Here is a 17106-nt window from a genome sequence, read left to right as displayed (position 1 = left end):
GATAATGCCCCTGAAAACCGTTTTGTTGTGACTGGAGCTTGTCCTGACCAAGCCCCGTGGACTGCCATGATGTTCTGTGTCTTGTCTGGCATCCCCCCTACACTGGGAACTACTTTTTTTGCCTCAAATTTGTCTTTTTAAGAGGTTATTTTATATTTTAAAGTGTTTGAGAGTGTCAGGTTTGTGGTACAGATGAAGAACTTGGTGTTTAGATTGGATGTGAGGAAGAATTTCTTTGCTGAAAGGGTTCTGAGGTATTAGAAGGGGTTGCCCAGGGCAGTGGTGGAGTCCCCATCCCTGGAGGGATTGAAGAGTCGTGTAGACACAGTGCTGAGGGACATGGGTTAGTCATAGGGGACTGGTCAGTGTTGGGTTCATGATGGGACTCGATGATCTTAAAGGGCTTTTCCAATCCAGGCAATTTGATGTGAGTCTGTCTCTTCAACAGACATGTGTAGGATTAAATTTAGAGCTCATGCTGCAGGAATACTTTCACACACCACTATCCCATGAAACCTTTTGTGGTTCCTTCAGCTGTAATGTGTGTGCCCATCTCTCCTCAGTTAGCAGACAACAGCAGCACAAAAATGAGGTGTTCTAGCTCTGGCAGGGTTTGTTGTTGTGACTGAGCTGGTAACAACTATTTGTACCTTTGCAAGGATGTAACAAGTTCTTATTTCCTCTGATAGGTTGTTGCTGAATTTAGTGGAGCTAAAACTAAGTCAGGAGCAGAAGTGAGGTATGTTATCAGCTTGATGGCTCAGTGTTAAACTCCAACAACCTCCACACTTGTGCTGTCTTGGGTGTTTTGCATCTTTTGGGACAGAAGGACCCGTGTGGATGTTACCTGTGGAAGAGGATGTGAGAGACTGAATCGAGCAGAGCCAGTGTAGTTTAGTGGTGCCTGATGTGTGGTGATTAACGAGTGGTGTTGGATTTGCTCTGTGTTTGTTGCCTCAGTTGCTTCTCAAATCACCTCCCATTTATTTTAGTATGTTTCTTGGGTCACTCTTTCATCTGCTGTCACTTGTTCCTCAGGCTCATTATCAAAAAAGATATGCTAAGGTGCTTTTTGCTGCACTTTTCATACTAACTTTTCTGCTATATTTCTGTCTTTCTGAGGCAGCAAACTCTTGAATGCAGGATTGTGTGGAGTTTGCTGCCTGCTCTGAGTCTCAGCACTGTAGAGTTCTGATCCTGATAAATAGGTAGGTGTTCAGGTAGTAAATATAACTAATAATTACAGCCTCATGGGGCTGAGGAGGGTCTCTAACAAATGTGAACTTAATTGCTCTGACCAAAAGTAAGAGAACAGCCTGTAAATGTTCAGGGGTCTTTGTCCTGCTTATTCTTAGCAACTGAATCTGCTGGTAATCCATCAGAGTGCTCTGTTCTTGCTTTTACAGGGGTTTTTGTGATCTTTAACAGAAACTGTCTATGCTACAGCTTAAGCCTGTTACGTGCTGTCATATTCACCATGGTCACAAGGAAAAGATTTACAGGGCTGGAGCAGCTCTGCTGTGAGGACAGGCTGAGAGAGTTGGGGCTCTTCAGCCTGGAGAAGAGAAGGCTCCAGGGAGACCTTCTAGTGGCCTCCCAGTACCTGAAGGGGCTCCAGGAAGGTGGGGAGGGACTTTGGCCAAGGGCAGGGAGTGACAGAACAAGGGGAAATGGGTTTAAGCTGAAAGAGGGGAGGTTTAGATGAGCTATTAGGAAGAAGTTCTTCACTGTGAGGGTGGTGAGACACTGGAACAGGTTGCCCAAGGAAGTTGTGGCTGCTCCTCCCTGGAAGTGTTGAAGGCCAGGCTGGATGAGGCTTTGAGCAACCTGGTCTAGTGGAAGGTGTCCCTGCTGCTGGCAGGGGGGGTGGGACTGGATGAGCTTGAAGGTCCCTTCCAACCCAAACCAGTCTGGGATTCTGTGATGATTTCTGTTGTCCTCTCTCCAGCAGCCACTTATGTATTTGAAGGCTGTTATCACGTGTGTGTCCCCCCCAGGCATCTCCTCTTTAGACCAGGCAACCCCGATTTCACTTCACCCAGTGTTCTCCTTTCAGTCCTTGGGGCTCTGGTCACTTTGTTGTTCTCCTGTAGGTTCTGTTCAACTGTTCTCTGTATTTTCTCAGGGGCTTGCACAGCTGCCATCATGTTTTGGGTCAGGGTGGGGTAAAATCTCAGAGTGAAAACAAACCAAAAAGTGAAGAGGTAAGAGGTTAGAGCACAGTGCAGGTGGTAGGAATGAGGCTGAGCCTGGAATATCCTGGAGTCAGACATGTCAGTGTTGCCCTGTGACTGGGGATCAACTTGCTAAAGCTGTGTTGGTAACTAGTACCTGATGTGGGGCTGACAAAGACTAAAGATCTCTGTTTTTTATAGGTAATGTGTCCAATTAACAGGGAGATCTGCAGAGAGAACCGTGAGCTTCAATTTCATCTGAATACGACAAGCTCTCCTGGATTTCACCTCCTTTTAACTAACTGACCACACCTTTTTGCCTTCCAGGAGCAGCTTTAATCTGGTGTAGTGAGAAGCACTCCTGCTTCTCCCCGTTATCATCCAATTAAATCCACTTTGATCTCCTTGTATTTTGATTGTGAGGTGTTCAGGTCTTTCATTTGTGTTCTGCCCGGAGGCCTCTGGGTTGCCAGTGTAATACAAATTGCTGCTGTGAGGTAAAATAGGTGCTTTTGAAGATATTTTAAGAAAGGAATCATTTATTAGCAGCACACATTGATGAGGTAGAATGGATGGTGCTTTTGTGGTACTAACAAACTGAAGGAGGGGGGGGGAAAAGCCAAGTGTGGGAAAAATGATCCAGATGTGGAGTGAAGAGGCAGGAATTGGAGGTGTTTTGCTTATGTTATAAGAAAAGAGGCTGGTGCTTGCAAGACAAAGGCTCCCAATTCTTTAGAAAATATAATTATGGCTTTGAGCTGTTACAACTGAGGCAATCTAAAGAGCAACTGCTGCTGAAAAGCCTGTTCCTGCTCTCTTTTTTTATTCTTCAGTGCTAAATTTGGCATTTGCATGACCTCAGTGTGAATCAGTCTGAGGAATTAAACTGGCAAGAAATTATCAGGAAAAGGAGAATATTTTCTATTGGCTTAGCTGCCCGAGGTAGTGGGACCAGGCAAACCCCAGAAGTGCTGCGTGGTGGGTGATGAGACTGCAGGGAGGGGAAGGTCCTTCCCACTTGGATTGTCTTGGATGTAGCCTGAAACTGCAGCTGGAGACCTCAGGTGATAGATGCAGCTGTGTCAAACAGCTTTTTATCAAGTGCCAAACAAGAACACTCTCCTGTGAGTGGTTAAAATGATTAATATGCAAGTGCTGCCTAAAGCAAGGGATGGGGAAATAAACCTTTCAGACAGTCATGAAACTCTACTAGCTTGGTAATTAAGTTACTGTCCACAGGACAGTGAACATGCTCAGATAATGAATGGGCAGGTGCAGTGCTGCTCCAAGTGTTGCAGCAATTTCCCAGATTCACAGAGACAGGAGTAAGCTGCTTCTGAAGGGCTGAAACAATAAGTGACAGAAACAAGCCACTTTCAACCTGATGAGATGAAGTGTGCACCCTGCTCAGGTGATATTAACAGCTTTTGAGAGCACTGGACAGTTGTCATTATTAATGACCGTGTTTTAATTTAAGCAGGGCCATCCTGTAATAAAAGACAAATGGAGAAAGACCAGGAACGTCAGAAACATGAATTCTTAATTCTCTCTCTGAATTATAAAACATGCAGACCAAGAATTACACCCTTTTGTGTAACACTAAGCATGCCATCAGCTCTTAAATAGGTGTTTGGTCTTTGCTTGACAAGGGTATCCAAAGCTGCCTTGGGCATATTTTGATTAGAAGGAGAGGAAATAAAGCCAATGCTTCTGAAGTCTTAAAATGAGGTCTGAAAGATTTTTTTTTAGCATTAATGGTTTTTATTTTTCCAGTGTATTCAAATCCCCAAATCCACTGCTGCAAGAAAGAACTGCCAGCAAAAGCTCCTCAGCAAGTCTTCCTGCTTCAGGCTAAGGAGGTGATCAAAGCAGAGGTAGGAATTTGAAACACTGTACCTCTGAGCTGACCTCACCTTCCAAACCCGTGGCACCTGAGAGCTGCAGTGCCAAGGGGTGATGCTGTGTTCTACAGAAAATGGGACATCGGCAGCTAAAAGTTCTGCTTTGCTTTGGTTGCTCAGGGTGGGATGTCGGAGCTGAGTGATGAAGCCAGTGAGTCGGAGCTGCTGAGCCGCAGTCTCTCCATGTGGCATGGGGTGGGTCAGATGATCTGTCGGGAAGCGCTGGACGTTCCCCTGGACTTGCACACGGCCTCCTCCATCGGGCAGTACGAGGTGGTGCAGGAGTGCATTCAGCGGTAAGGAGGGGCTGGGGGGGCACAGGTCTCTGGTCACTTACTGCCAGTTGGGTTCTTTCACTGGCTGCTATGCAGGTCAGTCTAACATTGCAACAGGGGTCATCACTGCAGCTCCCAAAATGTTCTTAAGCACAGAGTTTAGGGGAAAAGTCTGCTGTTAAAAATTATCTCCTTAGTGATTCAGTGGAAGTTGTTCTTGAGCTGGTAGAAATTCCCATGCAGGCTTCAGTGCTAGAACATTTTTCAGCCTTTTTTCAATACAGTGATGGTTATGAGAGGCTGCAGGAACCTACTGTCATCTACAGCTCCAGGACAGTAGTTCAGCTGAATTCTTTTCTCTGTTATTTAGTGGAGATCTGGATTTAAATAAGAGGAATTGTGGTGGCTGGACTCCACTGATGTATGCCTCCTACATTGGCCATGACACCATTGTGCACCTGCTGCTGGAAGCAGGAGTGAATGTGAACATCCCAACACCAGAAGGGCAGACGCCGCTCATGCTGGCCTCCAGCTGTGGAAATGAAAGTGTTGCTTACTTCCTTCTACAGGTGTGTATCCCATAATGAGTAGGTAAAGCCACACTACATGGTTTAAATTCTTCACCAGTTGCAACCAATGTCTGCAATTTCTGTTCTGTTGTGAGTTCAGCTTCCTGACAGGGGTTTAAACTCTCTTGGTATCACAGTGCAGAGGGGCGGTGGCCAAGAGACCCAGCAGAGGGGGTGCAGTAAAGAACATTCTCTGTTCTCTTGAAGCAAGGCGCAGAGCTGGAGATGAAGGACATCCATGGTTGGACTGCATTATTTCACTGCACCAGCGCTGGACACCAGCAGATGGTCAAGTTCTTACTGGACAATGGGGCAAATGCCAACTGCAAGTAAGGAAAAGATCTCTCTGATTTCGGATACGGAAGCAGCAGTTGGCTGATGAATGTGTTTGAACACGGACAGGGAGGAGATGCCTGCTGCTGTCTTTCCTCCTGTACTTTAGGAATTACAGCACACTGTTAGCTAATACAGGGACAGGTGACCTGCAAACTGAACAGTGACATCTGCCCATGTTGTCACTGTTTGTTTAACTAAGATCAAGAGAAATTAGATTTACTACTTATTTAATTACAGGCTAAACTCTGAAAGCAAGTGGGTGCAACGTCTTCTGAACTCAAGTGCACATTGCACATCTTTCTATTGAATTTTCTGTGCATTTGGGGTTCAGGTGGTTTTTATGAAGTGTGCAGTGCATTCCCATGCCTTGAGGACTGCCTGGACACTTCTGCATATTCAATTGCCTGAGGTCAACAAGAGGTTCTTGCTTTGTTAGCTCCTGCAAAACTGATTTGCCTACTGAAAGGCAGATCTGTAACTGGAGGAGTATTCTGTTGCTGTGCAGCCAATAGAGTAACCCTTACTGGATCTCCACTGGGAGTTTTACTGAGATAGACCAGAGTGCAGCAGAACAGCCAATACATGATACAGTTTGTAATCAGCTGAGGGTAGAGGCTGGAGATGACCTGTTAGGATGTGGCAAAGACTGCAGCATATTTCAGCTTTGATTATTCTAGTCCATGTGTGCATGTTTGTTTTTCTCTAGGGAGCCAGTGTATGGATATACACCTCTGATGGAAGCAGCTGCTTCTGGCCATGAGATAATTGTGCAGTACCTTCTCAATCATGTAAGTGTTTAGACACTTCTCTGTAGAGCTAAAAATCGGTGGTTGCAGCCCTCGGAGAAGAAGAATCACAAGTTTGACACTAGACTTCTTACCATGTTATGTTTGATTGTTGATAAGTCTTCTCTGAAGTCCCAGATTTCCAGGACTGTTCTGAAAGTATCTGCTTTCTGAAGGCTGGTACTCTGGTTCTACGTTGGCCTTGTACAAATAGGAGTGAGTTCTAACTGTCCAGATTTAACTGAATAAAGACTGAATTAGAAAACACATAATGCAGTAATCCCCAGTTTGTGTGTACAGGCTTGCATGTAACTTGGGCTAACAGGCATCTTCTACCTCCAAAAGCTTATGAGTGTGCATGTCTCTTGATGTTAAATAACTTAATATCCCAATAACTGGTCCAGCTTACTTCCAGAAGGAGGCAGCAATGCAAAACAATTTATGGATAAAACAAACTAGTTCCCCATGGCAATGTCCAAGAGCCATATCCCTGGGCTACTTGGTATTCAGGGACTGGGGAGACTGTGGGTAATTAGGAAGATGTGAGTTAGTGGAGCTTGAACTGTCTGTCAAAGGTGAGACTATTTCTGATGGGCTGGGAGGAACTAAGACAACTCTTTGGCTTCCTTGAATTTTTGTCTATAGTGCCCACTGCTATGTACATTTTAAACATGGGTTTGTTTTGTTTTTTTCTATAGGGAGTGAAGACAGATGTCAGAGACAACACTGGGGCCACAGCACGGACACTGGCCATGAAGTATGGACATACAAAGATTGTGGGGCTGATAGATTTGCATGCAGCCCCAGTGCCCAAGGTCTTCTGCAGGGGTCCAGGTAAGAGTGATGCTTAAACTTCTTCATTTTAAGATAGCACCTGAAGAGAGGTGCTCCATATTTTGCAATGATGTTACTGTGTGTATGGGGTAGTACTAGCTGGTCTGTCCTGGAAATTCCAGCATTTCTGAGGATGAAAGAAGACTGGATCCAGTGATTTTCTTGTTTTTTTGTCTCCTGGCCCTCTTCTGACCTAGCTAAGCTGTTTCACCCTCCCTCTTTTAACATTTCCTTTTTATTTTCCACTGTGTTTATAAGACCAGTAGCAAATGAAGTAGTTAAATGAATTACTGTGCTGCTAACAGACTTTGTTTGAACTACAGGAAAATATGAAGAGCTGAGTTCTTCAGATGAATCATATTCTGCTCCCCAGAGACAGAGACCTGTTCGTAGGACCAAGGGTCCCAGCATTCATGATGGACCCCAGGCTTTGGCTAAGATAACAGCGGTTGGAATTGGGGGAAAGAAGCAGTCTCGCTATGGTGAGAATAGTTAGGAGCCTCACTGAGAGTCCTTTGAGGTCTCTCAAATGCTTTGCAGCTATTTCTGTGCCAACATTTTATTCTTTTGATTTGGGATTCATGTGTGACTTGTACAGAAACAAAGGTGCAGAACAGCATCATACAAAGCTATCCAGTCTCTGGTTTAAGAAGAAAACCCCTTGAACTCTCTTATCAAGGCTGGGTATTGATGAGTGGAACATTTCTGTGGAACAAACACAGGTCTTACCTTAATTACTGTTCCCCTGACTCTTGAGAACAGTTCAGCTTCCCTTTTTGAGGTAGGCTCAAAAGTTTTTGAGAACCCTCCTGAAACTGATGACAGAAGAAGTGGTCACACAGGCAAAGCAATCACTGATCGTGGAAGTGACCTCGCTGTTCCTAGACCTGTCAGTTTTGTCTTCCCTGATGCTTGAAATTCTGCTAAAAATGAGATTACAAACCCCTTGCAATAGGCCAAGAAAAAGATCATCCCAGTTCAGCCACCAACTCCTGGATGTGGTGCTGTGAGTTTGGTTTTCTTGTGTGTGTCATAGCCATGGTATTTCTCAGGCTGATGACCTTGTCTAGAATAGCCAACAATTCCCCTTGGATATTTTGGGTATGAAGAGAATGTTGAAAGATGTTATTTAAGGTGCATCTCTGCTATGAGGCTGTTTCCTGTGACTTTTTTCAATGCAACCATCTAAATCAAGTACAGCTGCTGTGTGTTTGTGTGAGGGAGGCTGTAGGCATGTGCATTTCTCAGGTGTTTTGTGTGCTTTTTGGAATGGAACTGGCTAATGGAGAAAACAGTCTCCCCTTTTGATTATTTTCAAATCCCTGAGTGGTTGCTTTTCCTGTTGGAGCTTCCCTGTTAACTTGCATCCTAATCTTTATTGGTTCTCCCGTCCTCTTGCACACAGAGCAGGTTCCTCCTCAGGGCTATGTTACCTTCAATGATGATGGCAGCTGTGAAGCAGATGATATCCGGAACCGGGATGTTACCTCTCCAATTAATGAGCAGGATGTGGAGAGCAGCAGCAGCAGAGGTAAGTCACTATCTTAGAAAATAGTTTGGCTTGCTGTGCACACCTGGATGTAAGACCAGCCCCTTGTCTTGCATGTTCCTTTCCCACTAAGATGTGGGAAAGGAGGATTGGAGTATCTCTCATGAGGAGAAACTGAGAGAGCTGGGTTGGTTTAGCCTACAGAAGAGAAAGCTCAGTGGGGATTTCATTGTACAAATAACTTGAAGGGAGAATGTAAAGAAGATGGAGCAAGGCTGGTTTCAGTGGTGTCCAGTGACAGGACAAGAGGTAATGGGCACAAACTGAAAGACAGGAGGTTCCTTCTGGTCATAAGGAAATGTTTGGTGGTTGGTTTGTTTCTGTGAGGGTTATGGCACGCTGGGGCAGGGTGTCAGAGGCTGTGGAGTCTCCATCCTTGGAGGTGCTCCTGTACATGGTCCTGGGCAGCCTGCTGTAAGTGACACTGCTTGAGCAGGGGTTTGGACAAAATGACCTTCAGAGGTCCCTTCCAACCTCAGTGTTCTGTGAAGCAGCACACAGGAAGGATTCCTAAATTAGGGCACTTCCTAAATTCATAAAGGCTAATGGGGCTCTGCATTGGCTCTGGGCTCAAGGAAAGGCCTTTCCTGAACTCTGTGAAGAGGAGTTCAGCCTTGGTAGTAACAACTCTTTTGTACAACCAAGAGCCTCACAGCAGCACACACATTCAGCCTTCCTGCTCTCTGTGGTACTAAACAGACTTGCAGAAAGATTAGTGCCTGAGACATGTGATATTTGTGCAAAGAATGCTGCATATGATGCCTTGCTCTGGATTTCTCCTTCCTTTACACCTCCAGCAGGTTTTGCTGCTAATTGTGTAGCAAAAACAGCACTGAGCGTAAGGAGGTTGAACCTCAAACTTTTCTTTTTCATATTCCTTTCCAGAGGATAATGTTTTCTTCACCAACAACTTGGCAACTGTCAGGAGCAGCAGCAGCAGCAGTGAGTGCCTGACCAAAGCCCTGGGGGTCAGCAGTGAAGGCTCCTTGGAAAGCAATGAGGTAGAGTTTTCAATTTTCCTTTCTCTACCTTCAGCTTGGCCAGTGCTGTCACCCTTCCACAGCCTCCTATGACTCTGCCTCCACAGACTGCTGTAGTATCAGTGTGGATGAAGAAAGATAGTATTACAGGGACAAAAAAAACCCCAACAATTTCCTTATTTGAAGATTATGGATTGGCTTGTTTGATCTGGGGCCTACAAGAAAGCTGGGGAAGGACTTTTCATAAGGGCAGTTAATGACAAAACAAGAGGACATGGGTTTAAACTGAAAGAGGGGAGGTTTAGATGAGATATTAGGAAGAAGTTCTTCACTGTGAGGGTGGTGAGACACTGGAACAGGCTGCCCAAGGAAGTTGTGGCTGCTCCTCCCTGGAAGTGTTGAAGGCCAGGCTGGATGAGGCTTTGAGCAACCTGGTCTAGTGGAAGGTGTCCCTGCTGCTGGCAGGGGGGTTGGGACTGGATGATCTTTAAGGTCCCTTCCAATCCAAACCATTCTGTGATCTCTGACTAGTAGCTAACATCTCAGAGCATGCTCACTCTAGAGCAGGTTGTTGATGGCTAGTCAGTAATTTTGAAATTCTCTCCAGTTTCTGAACTCTTCTCAGACTTCTAGCTAGGTGATGGGCCAGAAAGGATGTGACTTGCTAGGGCTGGCTCAGTCCTTGAGCTTGGTCAGGTAGCAGGGGCTACAGTAAGATTTAGAGAAGCACAGCAGTGCTGTATGGGCGTTTCTGAAGTACAGGAAGGTGAAGAGACTGCAGGTTACTCAATGGTTCAAGACACAGCTCTGGGGCTGATGTACAGATGGGTGATACAGCTGAACAGGAGCAAAAGTCCTCTGTCTTGAAGAGCTGCTCACAAGTGGGGTCTCAGTGCATTGCGTTGGTTCAGGGAGGATTCAGCATTGCTCTTTGCTCTGGCTTACTCTGGCATGTTGCTTTCTAAACTGGGATTGCAAGAGCCTGATACTGTTCCATGGTACAAGCTGCCTTCTTGGGAGTGACTTGACTCAGCCTAAGGGCTCTGTTAATCTTTGGTTGTGTTTGTGGACCACTACCTGGATTTAGAGCTTGGGACTTGAAGGAATCTGCACTTGTTAGCTGTAGTGATCCTGCATCTTTGCACGATCATCCTTGACCTTAACATTTTGTGAGGTTTTTTCTTTCTTTGTTTTTTTTCAGGATTCTGACCATGCAAACAGTCCCTCTAGTTGGAAACAAGCCAAGAGCTTTAAGATGAAGAATCGCTACAGCAACAGTGATAACCAGTGGACCCACTGCCCAGGGAAAGCTGGGGGCTCTGGTCAGCACCTGATCCTTCCTGAGCCCCCTGCCTACACAGGACCCCAGGTAACTAAGCACAGAAAGCTGTCACTGAAGACCCTGTCACTGTATCAAGCTTGGGAGGCTTTTCCAGGGTTCCTAAGCTGCTTTTTAGCCTTCTCAGATAAAGGGGAAGTTGTCACTGAAACAGTTTTGATTTCAAACCTCTGCCCAAACTTAAATGCTTGTGAAACAGCAACTTCTTCCACAGAGAACTGTCTGCTTAGGTGTTGTTTGTAAGGGTGTTCTAGACCCTCAGGCCTGTGGATGTGCTGCCAGACATGTCTGTGGTGGGGACTAGGGTAGATGTTGGTGTCTCTTTCTGCTCTGCATTTGTCACAAGAGGCAGTGGCTGCAGCAGACAGGCCAGTCCTGTTGTGTTGTGTGACTACAGAGAAGGGCAGTTAACCAAGGGGAGTCACCATTGCTGCTGGAACCCAGGAGCATGAGGAAGCAGATGCTGATGCTGAAGAGGCATGGCAGTGCTTTTCTTTGTGAGAGTATAAGGTTGTTTTTTTTTGCATGGGCTGCAGGACCTGGCAACATTCCTTGAACAGATTGGATGCCTGAAGTATCTGCAAGTGTTTGAGGAGCAAGATGTTGACCTCAGGATCTTCCTGACCCTCACAGAGAGTGATCTGAAGGAAATAGGCATCACGTGAGTGTCTGTAATGTAGTTCTTATCTTTCCCCTTACAAGCTAATGGCCTTAAACTGGACAAGAGTAGATTGAGAAGAGATCTGAGGAAGATATTCTTTGCTGTGAGGGTGGTGAGACATTGGAACAGGGTGCCTAGAGAAGCTGTGGCTGCTCCTCCCTGGAAGTGTTCTCGGCCAGGTTGGATGAGGCTTTGAGCAACCTGGTCTAGTGGAAGGTGTCCCTGCTGCTGGCAGGGGGGTTGGGACTGGATGAGCTTTAAGGTCCCTTCCAACCCAGATCAGTCTGGGATTCTAAGCTGTGCACACAGCCTGGTCAGGAAGGTTTAGCTAGTGAGTGCTCTGATGTTCTGGCCATCTCCCACATGATTCTGATATCCCCTAGTTCTTGGCTGTAAGTCTCCTACTTTTGGAGGTGCCTTGGAGGAAGCAGGAGACTGCAGAGGTCCTCGTGGCATCCTGTTGGGCCTAGGGACAGGTGGTGCAGTGTTGGTCCCTGACAGTTTGCTGTTCTCCCACCAGTCTGTTTGGACCCAAGAGGAAGATGACTTCAGCCATTGCCCGGTGGCACAGCAATGCTCGCCCACCCAGCGATGCTCTGGAGCTGGCCTACGCGGATCGGCTGGAGGCTGAGATGCAGGAACTGGCCATTCAGCTGCACAAGGTAAGAAATGCACAGGCTGAAAGAGTTGGGGCTGTTCAGCCTGGAGAAGAGAAGGCTCCAGGGAGATCTTATAGCGGCCTCCCAGTACCTGAAGGGGCTACAAGAAAGCTGAGGAGGGACTTTTCATAAGGGCAGTTAATGACAAAACAAGGGGAAATGGGTTTAAACTGAAAGAGGGGAGGTTTAGATGAGATATTAGGAAGAAGTTCTTCACTGTGAGGGTGGTCAGACACTGGAACAGGTTGCCCAAGGAAGTTGTAGATGCCCCCTCCCTGGAAGTGTTCTTGGCCAGGCTGGATGAGGCTTTGAGCAACCTGGTCTAGTGGAGGGTGTCCCTGCTGCTGGCAGGGGGGTTGGAACTGGATGGGCTTTAAGGTCCCTTCCAATCCAAACCATTCTATGATTCTAAATCAGCCCTGAGCTGCTCAGTGCTTTATCACACTGCAGGAAGTGATCTGGAGCAGGTTTTTATGTTGTGCCTGAGGTAAAGGGAAAGACATAACTTCCAGTGGACGTGCTTGCTGCCAGGTAGATCAGGTGACACCGTGAGTGCAGCTTATTCATTCCTCATCTGTGCTTTGTGCTTGGTGAAGCCTTTATGTCTCTGGTTCCCATCCAGCTGAGAACTAAAAGGCCAAGTGGGAGGAATTGAATACTTGCTCTCTTTCCGTAGTGTCATTTTTATGGTGAAGTTTTGCAGCCATTAGTGAACAGACTTCTGTGGATTTGGGAAATTGGGCCTACTGAGTATCTTTGCAAATGGAAAGGAAGGGGAAATCGTAACTGTGGGGCTGGTTTTAGTGTGTAGAGAAACTGTTTTCAGTCTACAAGCCTTATCCAGCCTCCTTTCCCACGGGGTTGGGTGCACTTTTGCAGGAACCCTCTGCCTACACTGTTAAAATAGCAGAGACTCCAGGGATGTGTCAGAGCAGCCACATATGAGAGTGATGTACAGTATTCCTGACCTAATCCTCTGCTCTCTTCTGCTCTAGAGGTGTGAAGAGGTGGAGGTGATGAAGGGCCAGGTGTGCCAGGAGCAGAAGCTGCGTGCAGTGGCTGAGAGCTGTTTGATGGAGCGGGATGAGGCCTGGAATGCTATCCAGTGCCAGCTCAGAGAGGCACAGGCCATCACCAAGGATGCTGGAGTCCTGCTGGATCAGATCAAGTGAGTAATTCCCTGAGGCTACTGGGAAGTGGGATTTGGGCCTTATGGTGATCAGAGGTCATACTGGCAGTCTCACAGGTGGTGTTTAGGGTAAGGCAGGAGAACTCAACAGGCATCTGAACCTATTTTAGATCCTGCATCACTTTTTCTAGTGGAAAGCCACAGCCATGTGAGCAGATGTGAAGCCTTAATCAGCTTCAAGGTCTGACTTTTCAGAGATGCTGAGTATTCCTGTTTCAACTGGAAGGTGAAGGCACTTGGCTCCTTGGGAACCAAAAGACAAAGTGCTTTGTGGTTACATGAAACCCAGTGACCAGGGTGTAGCTTTGTGATGTGGTAAACACAGGAAAGAGTTTCTAACTTCCAAACCATATCAAAGCACTTGCAATGTCTTCCCCTGACTAGTGAAGAATACTTTTCTTGCAGCTCTGACACCTAACAAAAACTTGCCCTGTTCATTCACGCCACTGCCTTTGAGTTCTGTCTTCCCCCACCTCGCAATATATCTTTTGTTGCCTTTGTGGTGCTCTTCTCCTTGTCCCAGTTGGATGATGGGATGGATGCTCTTCTCCCTGTCCCCCAGTCCTGTCATGGGCCCTGTTCTGTCCACTGATAGAACAGACACGTCTTTGAAGGTGGGATTAATCCTGTTGCCTTAGTTCCTGGCCCAACCTTCCTACTTCTCTCCCAGTTTCAGGGAGTGGAACCTGCTCACTACCAAGCCAGGGTGACCTGGGATTGGCTTCCTCAAGGACAGCAGAGCAACTGTCCCAGCTGTGAGGGGCAGAGCACTTGTCTTTCCCCCTGACTGAGGAGCTGAGGCTGGCTGGTAGAAGGGCCCTGCCATGCTCTGAGGATTCACTCTCTGAACTGATGGTGTGATGATGTTAGCCAGAGAACTTTGTGTGCCTGTCTTGCTTTTACCTGATGCCCATCCTGAGGTAGCTTCATTTGCCTGTTATAAACCTTGGATCAGGCTTAATTCTTGTATAAACCAGGCACAGCCCCTGGCTTGGGCTTCCTCCTGCTCACCCTGCTCCCTCCTTCTCTTCTCCCCCCGCAGCTCCTGTGTGGACAGGGGCAGAGATTGCTGTGGAGATGGGGCACAGTGGAGAGCGCCCTGAGCTTTGTCTGGGGCACGTCTTCCTCTTCCTGGGAAGGAGCAAGGAGCAGTTTGTAACCCAGGGCCTTAGATGTGGTCCCACGGCACCCCAAGCAGGTACTCGCAGGATGTAGGAGTGCACAGACCGGCATGTTGTTCCAAGAAGTGTCCCTGTGCACTTCTGATGGGCTTTGTCTTGTTTGGCAGATCCTGTCAAGCAGAGCTGATGGGCTTTGTCTTGTTTGGCAGATCCTGTCAGGCAGAGCTGTCCTCCCGGCTAACGCAAGAGCAGGCGGGTGCTGAAGTGCTGGACACAAAGGTGCAGCTGGGAACTGGAGAGAGCAGGCGGCCTGGTGAGCGTCCAGGTGAGGAAGAACTTATCAAACTACACAAATGGGAGTGAGGGGTGGGTGAGCAGCAGGACACCCCAGAGCAAGCTCTGTGCTTGTCTTTCATTGCTGGAAGGGATGAAGTCAAAAGTGATTTGCAAACAGATGAGCAGCCAAACCTTTAAATCTAATGTAAAAATTCTTGCTCAGGGAAAGAATTTAAAACACTCGGGGCATTTGGACTTGAAATGCAGTAGAACTTGTCAGCAACTTTTGTTTCTTTGCAAGTGGGAAGTTTTGGGATCTGGCAGGTGTGAGGAGCTAAAAATGCAAAGCTGCAGCACAGGCACCGAGGGGCAGCTCTGCTTCAGGGGCCTGGGGCTTCCCCTTCCTGCACTGCAGCGTGTGGGCACCTTGGGTGTTAGTGCCCTGGAGGAAGATCTGCAGCAGAAGCCATGGCTGGTTCCCTGAGCCAGTCTGGGGGATTGTGCTGTTTGATCACAGAATCACAGGATGTCAGGGATTGGAAGGGACCTCAGAAGATCATCCAGTCCAATCCCCCTGCCAGAGCAGGAACCTCAATGAGATCACACAGGAAGGCGTCCAGGCGGGTCTTGAATGTCTCCAGAGAAGGAGACTCCACACCCTCCCTGGGCAGCCTGTCCCAGGGCTCTGGCACCCTCACTGGAAAGAAGTTTCTTCTCAAGTTGAAGCAGAACCTCCTGTGTTCCAGCTCACACCCACTGCCCCTTGTCCTACCATTGGGCATCACTGAGAAGAGCCTGGCTCCATCCTCCTGACATTCACCCTTTACATATTTATAAACATTAATGAGGTCACCCCTCAGTCTCCTCTTCTCCAAGCTAAAGAGCCCCAGCTCCCTCAGCCTTTCCTCAGCAGGGAGATGCTCCACTCCCTTCATCATCTTGGTGGCTCTGTGCTGGACTCTCTCCAGCAGTTCCCTGTCCTTCCTGAGCTGTGGGGCCCAGAACTGGACACAATATTCCAGATGTGGCCTCACCATGATCCATGGGGCAAACTGCTGAACGTGGCTGGGCAGGCTTGGCCCACCAGCTCCTTGTCACAAGGAGGTAGGAAATGATCCTGTCACCTGTGACACGCTTCTAGAGATGTGCTCTTTGCTCCTTGTGTTTTAAAAGTGAGACAAATAGAGAGATCCTGTTGATGTCTTTCCACTACACTTCTCTTAACATATGACCCAGACAGTATTAAAAAAAATAAATAAATAAATCTGATGTGGTAGAATTGCCAGAAAAACCCTTCAGTTTGTCACAGGCAGTTCCAGTCTCCTCCCATGTGACTTGGAACCCCTAACTGAAGCTGCTTTGGGTGTGGATGCTTTGTGGCAACTCCAAACCCTTGTCTCTGCTGTGTCACAGAGAGCATGCCGATTGATTAAATGTGTGGTTCCTCTTTTCTTGCAGTGCTGGAAGGATGGCCACCCTCCTTGAAGTCTCTGAGCTTGCCTGAGCTGTCAGCTGTCCTAGAGGAGTGCGTGGGAGAAATGGGTAAGGTCGGTGAGGACTCTGGCCACATGAAGTGACTGTTGTGCTGGAGGGGAGGCGTGGAGCTGGGCAGGCTTTTGATGATTTGGCAGTGGTAGGCTGGGGGGACATAACAATCCCCCCCTCATTCAGGGAAGTCTTCAGCCTCTGAGGTTGGTGCTGGCATTTTCTTCCACTTAACCTCACTGCAGTGCTTGGGCTCTGCTGACAGGTCCAGCCTGAGAGAAGGGGGTAGGTGCCCCCCATTGCATCTCTCCTGCTCTGTGGTCCGAGCTGCTTGTGAAGTGGTTCCCAAAGCCTGTGTCCTGTTCTCCTGGTGACACAAACTTCTCCCAGCAACAGGCAGGCAGAGAGTAGAGGCACTCCTGTTTTCAGGGCACTGGAAGCTGCAGGGGAGAGAGCAGCTTAGAGGCAGGAAAAGGCTGGCTGGATGCAGGCTGCAGTCTGGTCTTCGCTGCTTGCTGGTCTGTTGCTAACACTGATTTTTCCTTTTGGTTTATTCTCAGGAAAAGCTCTGAAGACTGTGACTCAAAACCTCCAAAGGCTCCAAGCCCCAGGGCAGAGTGGGCAGAGCTGGCTAGAGCCTTAACAAAGCAGGAGGGTGAGTGGGAGCTAATGACAGCCACGGTGGCACTGAGGGGGACATCATCTGCCCAGTGTTTGCTCATAGCCTGCACACTGAGGCTCTGCTCTTAACTAGTCCTTATGTGCCCTCTGGTTGGTTTTCCCTTTGGAAAATCCTGTCCTCTTGCCTCTCTGCCCCACTGAAAGGATGACTGTCCTCTTTTTTATTGATTTATTATGTATTTTCCTGGTGGCTGCAGGAATACTGACGTCGGGTGACTGTTCCACCCGGAAGCTGAGTGTGCCTGGGAGAGTGAGCGCGAGGGCTGTGCTGGCAGCACCGCAGCTCTGCTGA

General features: G+C 47.7%; 1 protein-coding gene across 2 annotated transcripts; it reads left to right on the top strand.

Annotated features, from left to right (window-relative positions):
- The first annotated feature begins 3955 nt into the window (after positions 1–3955).
- Positions 3956–16776, top strand: ANKS3 (ankyrin repeat and sterile alpha motif domain containing 3). Of its 2 annotated transcripts, XM_010177637.2 has the most exons (16): positions 3956–4048; positions 4196–4371; positions 4721–4919; positions 5127–5248; positions 5962–6043; positions 6739–6874; positions 7198–7356; positions 8280–8405; positions 9309–9424; positions 10605–10772; positions 11279–11403; positions 11924–12065; positions 13058–13230; positions 14582–14697; positions 16107–16190; positions 16694–16776. In XM_010177637.2, exons 2-16 carry the CDS (start codon positions 4202–4204, stop codon positions 16774–16776), a joined length of 2001 nt encoding a protein of 666 aa, XP_010175939.1. In that variant the 5' UTR covers positions 3956–4048; positions 4196–4201. The 2 variants fall into 2 exon arrangements, with proteins under 2 accessions (XP_010175939.1, XP_010175940.1); XM_010177638.1 differs by lacking the exon at positions 3956–4048 and having other exon boundaries at positions 4202–4371; positions 14582–14685.
- The last annotated feature ends 330 nt before the right edge of the window (positions 16777–17106 follow it).

The sequence above is a fragment of the Antrostomus carolinensis genome, unplaced genomic scaffold (assembly GCF_000700745.2).
Source record: "Antrostomus carolinensis isolate BGI_N321 unplaced genomic scaffold, ASM70074v2 scaffold951, whole genome shotgun sequence".
NCBI lineage: Eukaryota > Metazoa > Chordata > Aves > Caprimulgiformes > Caprimulgidae > Antrostomus > Antrostomus carolinensis.
Note: the sequence above shows the minus strand (reverse complement) of the source record. Positions and strands in the feature narration are given on the sequence as shown.